The sequence below is a fragment of the Nanorana parkeri genome, unplaced genomic scaffold (genome assembly GCF_000935625.1).
Source record: "Nanorana parkeri isolate BGI_ZX_2015 unplaced genomic scaffold, ASM93562v1 scaffold63, whole genome shotgun sequence".
NCBI classification, from domain to species: domain Eukaryota; kingdom Metazoa; phylum Chordata; class Amphibia; order Anura; family Dicroglossidae; genus Nanorana; species Nanorana parkeri.
In genome coordinates, this window is record NW_017306331.1 from 699,614 (window position 1) to 712,415 (window position 12,802).

Genomic DNA, 12,802 nt, shown 5'->3' on the forward strand with positions numbered 1-12,802 from the left:
AGGGCTCTGGGGAAATATCATGGGTCTAACCAGACCCTGATATTTACCTTTTAAATTGAAAAGGAGATTGGGGACAAAGAGTCCTAAATCTCTTTTCTGCGGCCCCTGTTATGAATGAACAGGAAGCCTCTATACTGAGTGCTCCTGTCTATTCATAAACTGAGGAGATAGTATGAGATACTATGTACACAATCATGAATGAACAGGAAGTGATGTAGAACAACTGGGGACACAATAAGCATACTATGTGCCTCAGTTATTTACAAGAAAGCAGCGATCAGCTGATCACTGAGTGCTTGTAAGCCGCTCTCCATCCTGACTTGCCTGTCACAGGAGGCTGAGCCGAGTGGTGTGGGAGGAGATCTCAACCTCCTGACAGCTGACTGTTCTCCGCTCTCCATCCTGACTCTGCGCCTGTCACAGGAGCCAAAGGGGGCAATACAGGAGGAGAACTCAGCCTCCAGTGACAGCTGTCTCTGCCTTGCAACCACCCCGCTCAGCATCCTGAGCTGTCTCCTACTTGCTCGGACTCCTGAAACCTTCTCTCCTCCCTGCTGGGCACCGGTCTGTGTCCCTCTGCCAACACAGGTGGGGGAGAGCAGCGGGCATCGGAGGGGACACAGACCGGCGTCCAGCGGGGAGGAGAGAAGCAGCCAGCATGCACTGCATTTTGGGCTGTTATGGTACTTTCGGCATTTTGCCCAAGGTACCATTTGTGGATGAAATGTTTTGGCAGCCGAAATATCGGTGCCTCCCTAGAAAAAACCTTGACTAAAACTAAAGCAGCCACCACATCTAAAGATTGGTAAGCTGCAATACATTACATTTTGTTTTTTTGGTTTAGCTACGCTTTACGTGTGCAATCCATAAAATGCTTTATGATTTGCATCAGTTACCCTATTATATAACACATGCTGTAAGAGGGCATACTGTTGTACAGAATTAGCAGGCTTACAGTTTGCTGGGAGCGTTCTATAACAGGCATTGTGACACTCATTGAATCATGCCACGATACAAAAGCCTGCACACGGCTGAATCATCCTGACAAAGCATAGCTGGGAACATCTATGAACCTTTAGGCTTATTCATTAGGAAAGAACAAGGGAAATGTGCAACATGATGTAACCCATAGCAACTATATCACATCATTACTATTATTTGTAAAAGCTCACCTATGTGTAGGAAAAATACTCCAACAGAAAGCAAATGAAATTAATGATGTATTAGCTATAAATAGCTAAATTCTTCAATGGCATGTCAGTGTTCACAAATTAGAGGCATTGTTGGTAATAGAGCAAGTAAAAAAACATGGCGTTGCTGTAGAAAATAGTCAAGGCTTTGGCTACAAGTAAGGCTAGGTTCATAACTGCACTACACCACACAACACCCGGGACGCGCGTCCCGGGATTGTGCGGTCCTGCACAATGCAGGCAGCGATTGCCGCATGGCCCCATTGATTTCAACGGGGTGACATCCGCGCGGCAATCACAGAAAAAGGAAACAAGTACCTTTTTTTTTGCAAGACACGACGAGCGGCTGTTTTGGTTCGTGCTCATGTTCGGAAGCAGGGGCGGAATCACGGCGTGAAACTCCTGCCGCGCAGCAATCCGCCTAGGTGTGAACCTAGCCTAAAACAGTAAAGCTTGCCATACACTAGAAGATTTTTGAATGAACTTTCATATGAAAAAATCTCATCAGAATATTCAATAATGTTATCAAAGACTTGTAGAATGTTCAAAACTGTGTTCGCATTTAACATTCCATTTTGGAATGTCAGGGCCACAAATATAATGAAGTGGCCCCATGGGATTGTGTCATCCCCTGCACCCACTTAATTCAATTAAATTATTATTTTAATCTAACAATAGTTAATAATTTCTTGAACATTCACTGAATTTTTTTTATTCAAGAAAACATTTTCCAACCTGCTCCTTAGAGAATTAGATAGATTACAGGAAACAGATTAATGACCCAAAAGCTGCAGTATTTATAGAGGTAGTACCAGATCCTAGAACCCTTCCTCCAGTGCCATTCGCCCAACCAGAGACAAAGACACTAGGACAATTGAGCTTTCATCGTCAAAATAACACCGCCCATCATTACGTATGTGCAGAGCCGCCCATGCCCGTGATAATGGGGGAGAGAATCGCCTTTGCTACAAACATGTTACCATGGTAACTAGGCACTGGAACAGACATTCTCTTCCACCACCATCATTGCTACATCCCAGGCATGAGCAGTCCTGTTTGTACATTGTGCATGCCTAAAACTAAGACATAAAGATGCAAGGGAGAGACATAGATTGTAGAATTGGAGACTCCACTAACTGTGCCCACGCCCCCATTTGGGGTTGCAACCTACAGGCTGAGCACGATGGTTCTGAACTATCATATCATGATCATTATGTAAAATTGGCTTCCAATGCTTCTTGAGTCACTGACTGGAGACCAAGTTCTGACTTCAGCCTCGTTTTAAAATTATGTCAGGGACAAAAAGTAAATAAGTAGCCCCGTGGGAGTATCATCCCCCCTCCCTCCCCATCTCACCCTATTTCTTTCTTTAACAACTTATTTTATTTTCATTCATAGCACATAAGAAAGTTAGAAAGAGCTGATCCAATGGCTTTCCTCATGTTTCTTCCATAGTGAAGTATTCCTAGTGTTCCCAAGGAGAAGCTGGGAGGAGATGTGGCAGATGTGCTGAACAGAGTGAGGCCAATCTTTGGATTGGTGAATGACATCCAATTATGAAGAAATAGCACCAGTAAGGGTTTGTAGCAGATTCATCTACAACAGCAAGCTGCAAGATTACCGCCTGCCCACCCTCTCATGGGTTATTGTTTATTGGGGGTAATGTTGTCCACCTTGAGGGTGGGCAGTGGTTCACATCATTTAAGATCATCAATTTTATTTGAATTATGGTGCTTGAGTCTTGAAAACAAAAAATGTTGGTTAAACAATGTTTATGGTTTATAATTAAATAAAAGTTCAAGGTTAGATTTGATTTAAACCCCAGTAGAGGGCCGTGGCCAAAACTTTTTTATATTTATATGTCTGTTTTTATTGTATTATTTTTATTTGTTGATTATATTTTGCATTTTGCAGCAAGGTGATTGTGTACGTGTACAATCTCATGTCATTGAGATATTGCCATCACATATCATACCTGTATTGGACCTTGTGAGCCGAGCGCTGAAGCAACCTATGGTCGCCAACATTTTCAAACAGATGAATCATATGTCACCAGCACACCACAATCGCACAATTTCTGTTTGTTGTATACAGGTCACGAATACGTGCAATGTTTCAGAACCACAGAAGATTCTTTCAATCCCCTGTGGTTCTGAAATGTTGCAGCTATTTGTGACCTGTATATTCATGCACAAGACAAGAAAAGAACAGTGTACAATTGTAGTGTGCTGGTGATATAGACTTTTTTACCATTATCGACTCAACTGTCAACGAGTTCAACAATTGCAGAGTCTGTATTTCAAACGAGTATGTGACTAGAGGTGCTAGCTTTTGCTTTTGGAATCCCACGCTTTGTGAGCAATTCTATTCTTCGAGATATTTAAATGTTCTTGGTAAGGCTGCTCCCACACAAAGGGCTCCCAAACAGAAAGAGGGAGTCTTGAGGAGATTCAATTGAGAACAAACTGGGGCGCCACCACAAACAGCATTTTCGTAAAGCTCTGATAAAGCGGGAATTTGTGGACCCCAAAATGCATCGATTGTTTCATCGTATTGATCCTTTAAAATAAAATATTATACTGGACTACTATTATGAATTTGTGGACTACTAGTTTTGAAGGCGTTGTTTGTTCTCGGTTATGTTTCAAAAGACATTTATCTAAGAGGGAAATTAGGACACAGAGACAAAAAAAAAATGATACAGATTTTATCTATTTTCTACTCTAACCAACATAAAAAAAGTTTTTATTCTTTAAACTTTATTAATCTTCTCACTGACAAGTTCTCTTGAATGGAGGAGCTAAGTGCATATAATCAGTTAGTGAGCGTGGAAAAGCTGCATTTGTTTAATATGTCTGTTCCGTGCAAACATGAACTTTGCTAGAACGAAACATCACAACAGAGACATTTGGCAGTCTGTTACTGGTCACAAAAGAATGTTCAAGCATTACCAACTGCACTATTTCTGCTTGGCAAACATATGTACTTACAAATATACTGTATCTCCAATGTGATGATTCTCTTAGCAAGAACCTGTGCATATTGGGCAGAACACAAGCAGACTTTTTCTCTGCCATGAGTGCAACGATCTGTGTCTTTAAAGTGAACCTTTACCCCTTTTCACTAAAAAACACATCACCATACAGCTCTGCATGTTACGGTATGAAATCATCTTACATTCATTAGCTAAATAAACATATTTTTTATTTTACTGACAATTTGTTTTCCACTTCCTGGTTCTCTTTTGCACAAATTACGTAATCATGCCCAAGCATTGCATCCTGGGAAGGTTACATCAGCAGAGAATTGCTGGAAAATCTCATCTGTAATTTCATGAGATCTCAGGGAAAGGCATTTTCCTCCCCTGAGATGATGTGCATGGTCACATGTCCTAGTCACATGTGCCAGAATCCCTGGAAATAAAAGGGAGATCTAATAACCCGCCCTTAGTTAAAATGGCCACTGTCAGAAGACTGGGGAGGAAAAGAAAAATAATGCATGCAAAGAATAAAAATAAGGCAATTATCTAGAAGTATGTGTTTGTAGATTGTCATTACTAAACATTTCTGAAGGTGCCTTTGTTGTTATTTTGAAGATTTGCGTAAAGATACTCTTTAATGTGTGCCTGGAGCGATACTTATACTGACTTCTAAACTATAAGATGAGTCGGCATGCCCTCATGTGATAGCAACTAGTGCAACATTTGCATCCAAACTGACCACATAATATCCCCTTTGTAATTTCACAAAAAGAACAACCCTTTCTGAAAAAGCAAACAAAAAAGCCACTAATGGTGTGTTTATAAAATGTTTACAGAGTGAACAGCTCTGTACATGTCTAATTTTTTTTATTCACAGCATATTATAGCACTAGATGGAGGTAAGGAGCATAGGAAATTCCTCCGCAACAAATGTATTGGCACAGTTGGCTCTGGCTCTAGAGAGGTGGAGCCAACTGTCACTTAGCTGGCTGATCCCAGCCAGAATATTGTCGGGATCCTTCCCATCTCCAGCGCGGCTCTGCGGAGCTTGCATTAGGCTGCTATCTGCTGATTTTGGATCACAGGTGTACATTAGTAAATGTACTCCTGTGACCCAAAAGAGAAGTACAGCTAAAAAAAGTTTGACTTAACTGCTCTTTTAACTCATCCCCATTCTATCCATAACATTCCATGACAATAATGACTGCAGTTGATCTTTAAAGTGTTTTTAAACAAAAAAAATAAAAAATCAAGCAAAAAAACATGTATGGCACTTACAATTCATTTGAGGGAGATATACAGCTAACTGCAAAGAAAGAGACTGCCATAGGAGATCCCACTTTTCTGCCTTGTTAGTAGGCTTGGATCCTGGTGCTTACCTCTACCAAATTCCATTCCAATATATGTAAGAAGAAAGAAAGCAGGCAATCTACATGAGAACTGCGGTGCCATGTTTTGAATACTTTTAACCTTTTGAAGTAATGCAAAAAGGAGTGATAAATGGCAAGAGTGCCCCTGAATGTTATCTCATATAAAAAATTTACGATAAAATACCTTTAAACGGCCCCTTTCTGACTGTAACATTTACCATAGTAAGGTTTTTTTCTAATAAGTACTAAAAAATACAGGCAGTCCCCGGGTCATGAACAGGATAGGTTCTGTAGGTTTGTTCTTAAATTGAATTTGTATGTAAGTTGGAACAGGTAAATTTTTTAAGTGTAACTCCAGCCCAGATTTTGTTGTTGTTGTTGTTTTGGATAGCATAGGGAAGGGTTAACCCTCTGTAACATTTGTTTTGCTGTGTGTGCCCCTGTTCAGAAGATTTCACCTCACTTTCTGTCCCTGTGAAAATTGGATTTTGAAAATTTTGAGTTGTCGTGGAAACAAGGATTGGTGATAAAGCTTCAGTGGAGACACCTTTTTCCCATGATCACTCCTACAGGAGTAAACTTCCCTTCCTAGGGGTAGATTTTCTTTCACTTCCTTTTGTCTCAAGGACAGGAAGTAAGATGAAATCTTTCTAATGATGATACAGACAGCAGTAAAAACCTCACAGTGACCCAGAAGAAGAGGCGGGCACCCCTTGTCTGCACGTCTAACAAGAGCCAACTTCCTGTAATGTACGTACAGTACTACAAACCAGACCCAAAAAGGCGGACACTCCTCGTCAGCACGAGCGTGGTAGCATTGCAACTACCCCCGCTGTACAGTAATAGCCTCCGTTTGTAAGTAGGAGTCGGATGTATGTAACTCCGGGACTGCATGTACTTGTTGATCCTGCTTCTTCCTGTGAGCAGGTGACAACACTAACCATACGTTCTTACTGCTATGGCAGTGTTGTCAGCATACCATGCACACTCTTGCATTTGAAATATAGTACACCATGCCAGTGCATCGTGTGCCTGCAGAGTCATGTAGTCAGCCTCTGACATCACAGGAAGCCACATTTCCTTGCCTGTACCAAAATGTTAGGATTGGTTCTGAAGTTGGCAATTAATTTACCAGCAATGGCTGGAAACAGAAACCTTCCACCTGACCACCCCTCAAGCTGCACAGGTATAGTAGTCAAGGGATTGCTAAACAAAAAACAGATTTTGGTTGTTTTGCAGGGCTTTTAGGATGAGAAACACAGCGCTGTTTGCATTGTGAAGGCCTCAACTGCAGATTGAACACTGGCAAATGTTAGCCTTCACACTTAACTTAAGATCTGAAATTAAAACACTTTGTAAAAGCTTGCTGTGTACATTGCTCTGCAGGCTAGTGTTTGCAAGCTTAGGTTCGTTTGAACTAGACCTAAATCTTCTTAACATTTCCAAGCTTACCAGATCAGTTATGTAATCAAGACATACATCAATTACCTTTACTGCATTTTATAGAGCCAGTAAAATCTGCAAGCTAAAATCACATGGAAGAGCTTTTAATGTCATAGATGGATAAACGTAAAAGCCTCAGGAGCCTGTCAGAGCGTAATAGAATTAAGATAACGGGAATATAGTGGGGAGAGACATTTTCCTACACACAGCTGACTTCCTGTCACTAATCCAATTTTAATTCAATTTTAGTACTTCGTTTTATGTGCTCTTACATACATTAATACGCATTAACACCAGTTTACCTACATCAACTTATATAGGGGTTTCCTACAAAATAATCTCAAAGAAAATGCATGCAGCTTTCAAGAACAGAAAAGGAAAATGTCACATATAGAAACATGTAAACCTGCATCATTTCTTAATATTAAGGCGAGCCTGTCATGGCAAACACATAGAGACTGCTCGTCGTCAGGGTGTCATGCCGACAAATGATCTATGAACCACTGAAAAATCACGTTATCCATAAGGTGACCTAGGCAGGAGCTCAGGGCCTGGTGGAGGTTCACGGGTCCCAGCTACAACCTTCATTCTTTTGCAGAAACCAGGAGATAGCGAAATTGGTCAAATCTGTGAACATACCTGTCTGTCACTCTACAAGGGAGTATTTAATTGTAGGTAGGTGGTGTCTCATGGGTTCATGCCAGTACAGATAATGGAAATAGGGTGGATTTTCTTTGCCAGTTAAAATCCTTATTAATGTCAATGGAAGATAGTATTGAAAGCCAAACTGAAGTCTTTTACATGTATATGTATCTTTATGAATCCTCCGTATCTCATATTCTCACAATATAATGATTTCATTTTAGGTTTATGTATCCACTAAAGGGTCAGCCCATCCATATCAGATCATTCGGTTTGGGTGGGTGCCAGTGAGGTAAGAACATTCCAACTAGTTTCTTGTAAATTTTGGGGTCTTTATTATCAAGGTCTCAAGATGGAGCTCCTTAGGCAATCTTCCTTCCATTAGGGCCATAATAAGGAAGTCATTCTATTGGCTGCTCTTTCCTTAACTAAAAGTTGCCTTTCAAATGCCTATCCCTGCCCCAAGTGGCGTGCACCTAGAAAATCCTCACCTTCAGCCAACAACCAAGTTTTTCTACTTGTGGACCTGCCTAGATCTGCACAGCCCTCACTTCTAAATTGTCCTGGTGCATGCGTGCCGTATCCCCTATATGCAAAAGCTGGATGGCGCCGGGTGGACCGGCACAGTAAAGAACTCAGGAGCGAGATGTTTGGTAGGTGGCTGCCACTATTTTTCATGAAAAAAGTATAGGGACTCCTTAAGAATGTCTGGCTGTCCTGTTGATGCTGTGACTTCAGTGTTTTCCAAGTCTCTGACCTGAATGAAATATTGAAATAAAGAAATCTAACACTGTTCTGGCACTCACCAACAGCATGCTTGTTCTGCGTCTGTGACCTAAAAGTTATGAAGCCAGACACAGCTTTTATCTTTAAAAGAGGTTCAGAAATAGCAGTCTCCATACTTTTCTCATGACAGGGTCACTTTGTCTCAAGAATAACAGAGGATCCAGCAGTGAGAGTGTGACCCTCTCAGGACTAGACATGAAATACAAATTGTTTAACTGGTTCACCTTTTTTACCAATAACTGTTTTAGTACATTCGATCCGCTGCTCGAAAGTGATATCTCGCCTGGAAGCACACAAAGTAAGAGGGCCACCTATGGGCAATTATGCTGTCAAACTGTGTGAATTTTATCCTTCTCTGGTCAGGGTACAAATGTTCCACAACACATGGAATGGGTCCTTCTTTTTAAGATAGAAAGAGATTGACTGTCGAGTGATCATAATAATTTACCTGACATATTGGAGAATCTCTGTAAAACAAGCACTCACACACTTATCTGTCAACTGGAAAAAAACGACATATTCCCTTTAAAAACATTAATAATAGTTGAAGCTGTGACTTGATAGCTTACCATTGATTCGCTGATCAGCAGCAGCAGTAGAGCCTCCTCGATATTGTCCTGAGGGCAGAACAAGCTACAAATACACACAAGTAAAGAATTAGGTTATACACTGTGGGTCTAAATAAGTGTACCATTGACAGACCAGTGACGGAAAACAAGCCATGCATGATTCATGTGCCACCTAATACGGTCACTGGGCTCCTCATCATTAATACCAATCAAGACACATGTGTATTATTCACTGTGATCCTCATCAAAGTATATTTTGTGCTTATTACAAAAAAAAAAAAACGATCCAGAAAATGATTCAAACTAACAGGCAGAGACTTCAGGGAAATTCTTTTCACGTGGCAGCTGTTGAGTCAAAGTTCTTCCTCTAGGAACAATGAAACTAATATTGGCTCATCTTACTTTCCTATTCTGTATGTTCCAAAATTAAGACAAGAGTGCTGGCCATACATGAAATAACAAATGAGCAAGCAACAGATTTTGTGGTTTTAAATGATCTTTTACTGAAAAATGAATGGTCGACTCAACATATCCAATCTGTTCCAATCGTTTCAAAACAAGCATTATATCAAACACATGTATTATTACATTTTTGGTCAGCATAAGGCCTCTTCTTGGACATGCTAAAACACAGTCACACCTACTTATATGACAAGGAATTGGCCGTTGTTAATTCTGGAGGTCGGGGTGGAGACTGTCCTTCCAAAGTATGGTCAGCTGGGAGTCTGAAACCAAGGGCTTGGACAGATGACTGTTTTGATCAAGCAAAGCTCTTCCAGTTAATAATGGAGCTCGCTTGCCTGCTCTTTACCTCTAATAGGATCAGTTTAGCCAGTAAAGTCACTCCTCATACTGATAGGCCAGTACGAATGTGTAGGAAGTTGGAGGGAGCAAACAGGTTCTGATATTACCCACAAGTGTCAGAGCTTTGCCTGATCAGAATGGTCTAGCATTAGGGTGTAAAGGGACAATGACAGCCTGCCCTATACCTTTTTGTTCTTTCTTAACTGACAAAGTTAATTGCCAAATGTGATACTTAAATCTCAGTCTTATCTGAGGTCAGCGCTGATTGGCCTTCACCTGACCTATGTTTCAATGAATGTTATACCATTGCCAGTTTGCCTTGCTGTTATTGACCTGCCTTTGGATTTTGCATCTACTGACTTTTCTTGGATCTCTGACTGCCTGTTCCTGATCTTGAATGGTCAGGAACAGGCAGTCTTCTAATCTAATCTGCTCTTCTAATCTTGCACTGTATGCTAATATGACATCTTACCACCTACCTTCAAGCATCCTCCGTCTAGTTTTTGAAGTCCTACCTCGGCCTGTCACCCCAATGACCACAGCTGCTGCACTGCAGGAATCTACACCTCGTGGTCTATTGAGTTCCAGTCATCACTGAAACTTACCACAGGCACTTATTCCACCAATCAAATACTACCGGTTATATTAATCAGGGGAGCCTGTGCTAGAGGAGCAAGGAGTGAGAGAACACGAAGATCCTTTAAGAGCTGAATAGGAAACTGTAGTTCCACTAGCTTGCTCAAAAGCAAAAGGTTGATATGATTTATTTTATTTAATCAAAAATGTATTTAACAATGCACTTTTTTTTACTTAACTATAACGAATAAAAAAAAAGTTATGTATAAGAATGTTAAACGTTTTCATTAACTTCCATGTGTATTACATAATATATAAAGGAGGAATTCCTTACTTATCTCCTGAGTGAATATGCGGTTTATGACTGATGATGTGGTAAGGGAGCGAGTGGTCTTCTCTCTTCATGGTTTCAGACGAAGGGCTTCTCACTGGAGACCAGTAGCAATTCTCACTTAAGGAATGGAGCAGGACTTCGGCAAGCTGCCGAGATGCTGTCTGGCAAAAAATCATACAAAAATAATAATAAAACAAATGTAATGTGCATAAAATCCATTGATCCTAGAATAATCGCCACTGTTCATTGGCAGTGTGTGAACAAATGATCGTGTTAAAAGATTTCCTTTTTGTAAAACTCTAACCAACATTAAGCCCCTGATAATGGTTGGGATAATATAATAATAAATCTCCTTTAGCAACAAAAAGTTAATGAAACAAAATACTATAGTCATGTTTAACCAGTGATCCTGCCAAACACTCCCCCAAATTACGAAGAAAAACACAATTACAAGTTATAAGTTCATCCATCTGGAGTATATAAAGGGTATGGCTCTCTAGAGGCAGAGCCAGCTGTGTCCGTCCCCTCCCGCATTCGCCCCTCCTGTCAGCGCTGGAGTAACGGAGAGGGGAGGGGGGCCTGTAGGTCACTGCTTTCAGCAGGGAGAGGATCGTGAACTGAGCGATCAGCGGTATGTGATCTGTGGACTGGATCTTGGGAGGAATTATGCAAATATTAAAATGACTTGATGGCTGGATGTTAGTTTGGAGGAGTGGGTGTTCCTGCCAGGCAGCATTTGCATGCAGACTTCCAATCGATAATGCCCACCTGTAAAGCTGGGCCTCCATGATTGAGAGGACCAAAATCCAATGATTGAGAGGGGTGGGCCAGAGGCATTAAGGCTGGGGAGGATGATTGGATGATGCTGCACATCCTCCAGCATGGAAATGAGGTGGGCTCTATTTGACTTGCTGCTGACAGTGTACAGGAAAATCAGAGTAAGCAATATCAGTAGAGGAAAAGTACAACTGAGCAAGACTAAAAGGTAAGGCTGGAGTTCAGCTTTAGTCTTTAATATGGCTTCTTCATGTATCTGCTATATACATCTTCTATGTTTTCTAAAATTCTGGCATTGTTACTAATTGTGTCATTTGCAACAATTTTATTTAACATTTGCATGTCCTCCCCCAAGTCATTCTGCTCTGTGTTGTCTAAAGCTAGAACACATTAGGAGGGTTTAGATGATAGTGTCACACTGAGATCACTTCTGATGCTACTGACTATTATCTCAGCACAAGACAATAGCGGATGTGTGCTGAATGTCCACCAGGGGATCACTTTCTCAAGTAAAAGCACACACAATTATACAAAATTATAAGGAAGAATAGCTATGGGTAATAACTGCTGGAAGAGAAAGCAGAACACCAGATAATGCACAGTTTCTGAAGCACACTAAGGGACATTGTTTCCAAAGAACTTAAAAGACGTTTTAAAGTTCCTGACTGATAGAAAGCATTGTCTGGTTGTTAAAGAAATGTACTAAATAGTGGAAGAGAAGAACTGAACTACTCAACATAAATTACAGGTTGGTTTGTTGTGTAAAAGGTTCTTTTTTATGATCCTTACGGCTAATAAAACTTCAGTACTTTGTCTGAATAGCAGAAAAGTAACAAGTTCAATCAATAATACCCAACACTCAGAACTACAGATATCTCCCCTATGGCTCCTTTCACCCGCCAAAGCCAGAGTCAGTCCAATAGCTCCACAATCAGCATAGCTAATGTTCCCCATCGATTGGCAGGGCAATACAATTGTCTTGAAATGTATTGTGATTGTAGTGTCTTCCTTATATTATAAAGCGTTGCGCAAACTGTTGGCGCTAAATAAATCCTGTATTATAATAATAATTGGGGCTCTCCATCTCTGAATCAGCAGAGGGTGCATCAGACCTTTGTGGAGAGACCACTGCCTCTACACAGAGAGCAAGGGTCCTTCTGCACAACATGGGGCTGTTTCTACAGAAAACCAACTATAAGACTTTGCACACCTTCTGTTTTAATACAACTCGAATTTATTTAGTTGATTTAAACTGAAAATCCAGTTAAAGGAGAACTATGACATGAGTGATTTCCACTCACCTCATAGTTCTAACCCGACCTGTGACAATG

The 12,802-nt window shown here is 40.7% G+C and overlaps 1 protein-coding gene across 1 annotated transcript in view; it reads right to left on the minus strand.

The window, feature by feature from the left end:
- The window catches only part of TTC7A (tetratricopeptide repeat domain 7A), a 277,635-nt gene that overhangs the window by 191,210 nt on the left and 73,623 nt on the right, over window positions 1–12,802 (minus strand). The window contains exons 7-8 of the mRNA XM_018576308.1: window positions 10,695–10,855; window positions 8,981–9,044 (exon numbers count right to left, since the gene is read on the minus strand). Coding sequence (XP_018431810.1) covers window positions 8,981–9,044; window positions 10,695–10,855 — 225 coding nt within the window. The remainder of the gene's footprint in view (window positions 1–8,980; window positions 9,045–10,694; window positions 10,856–12,802) is intronic.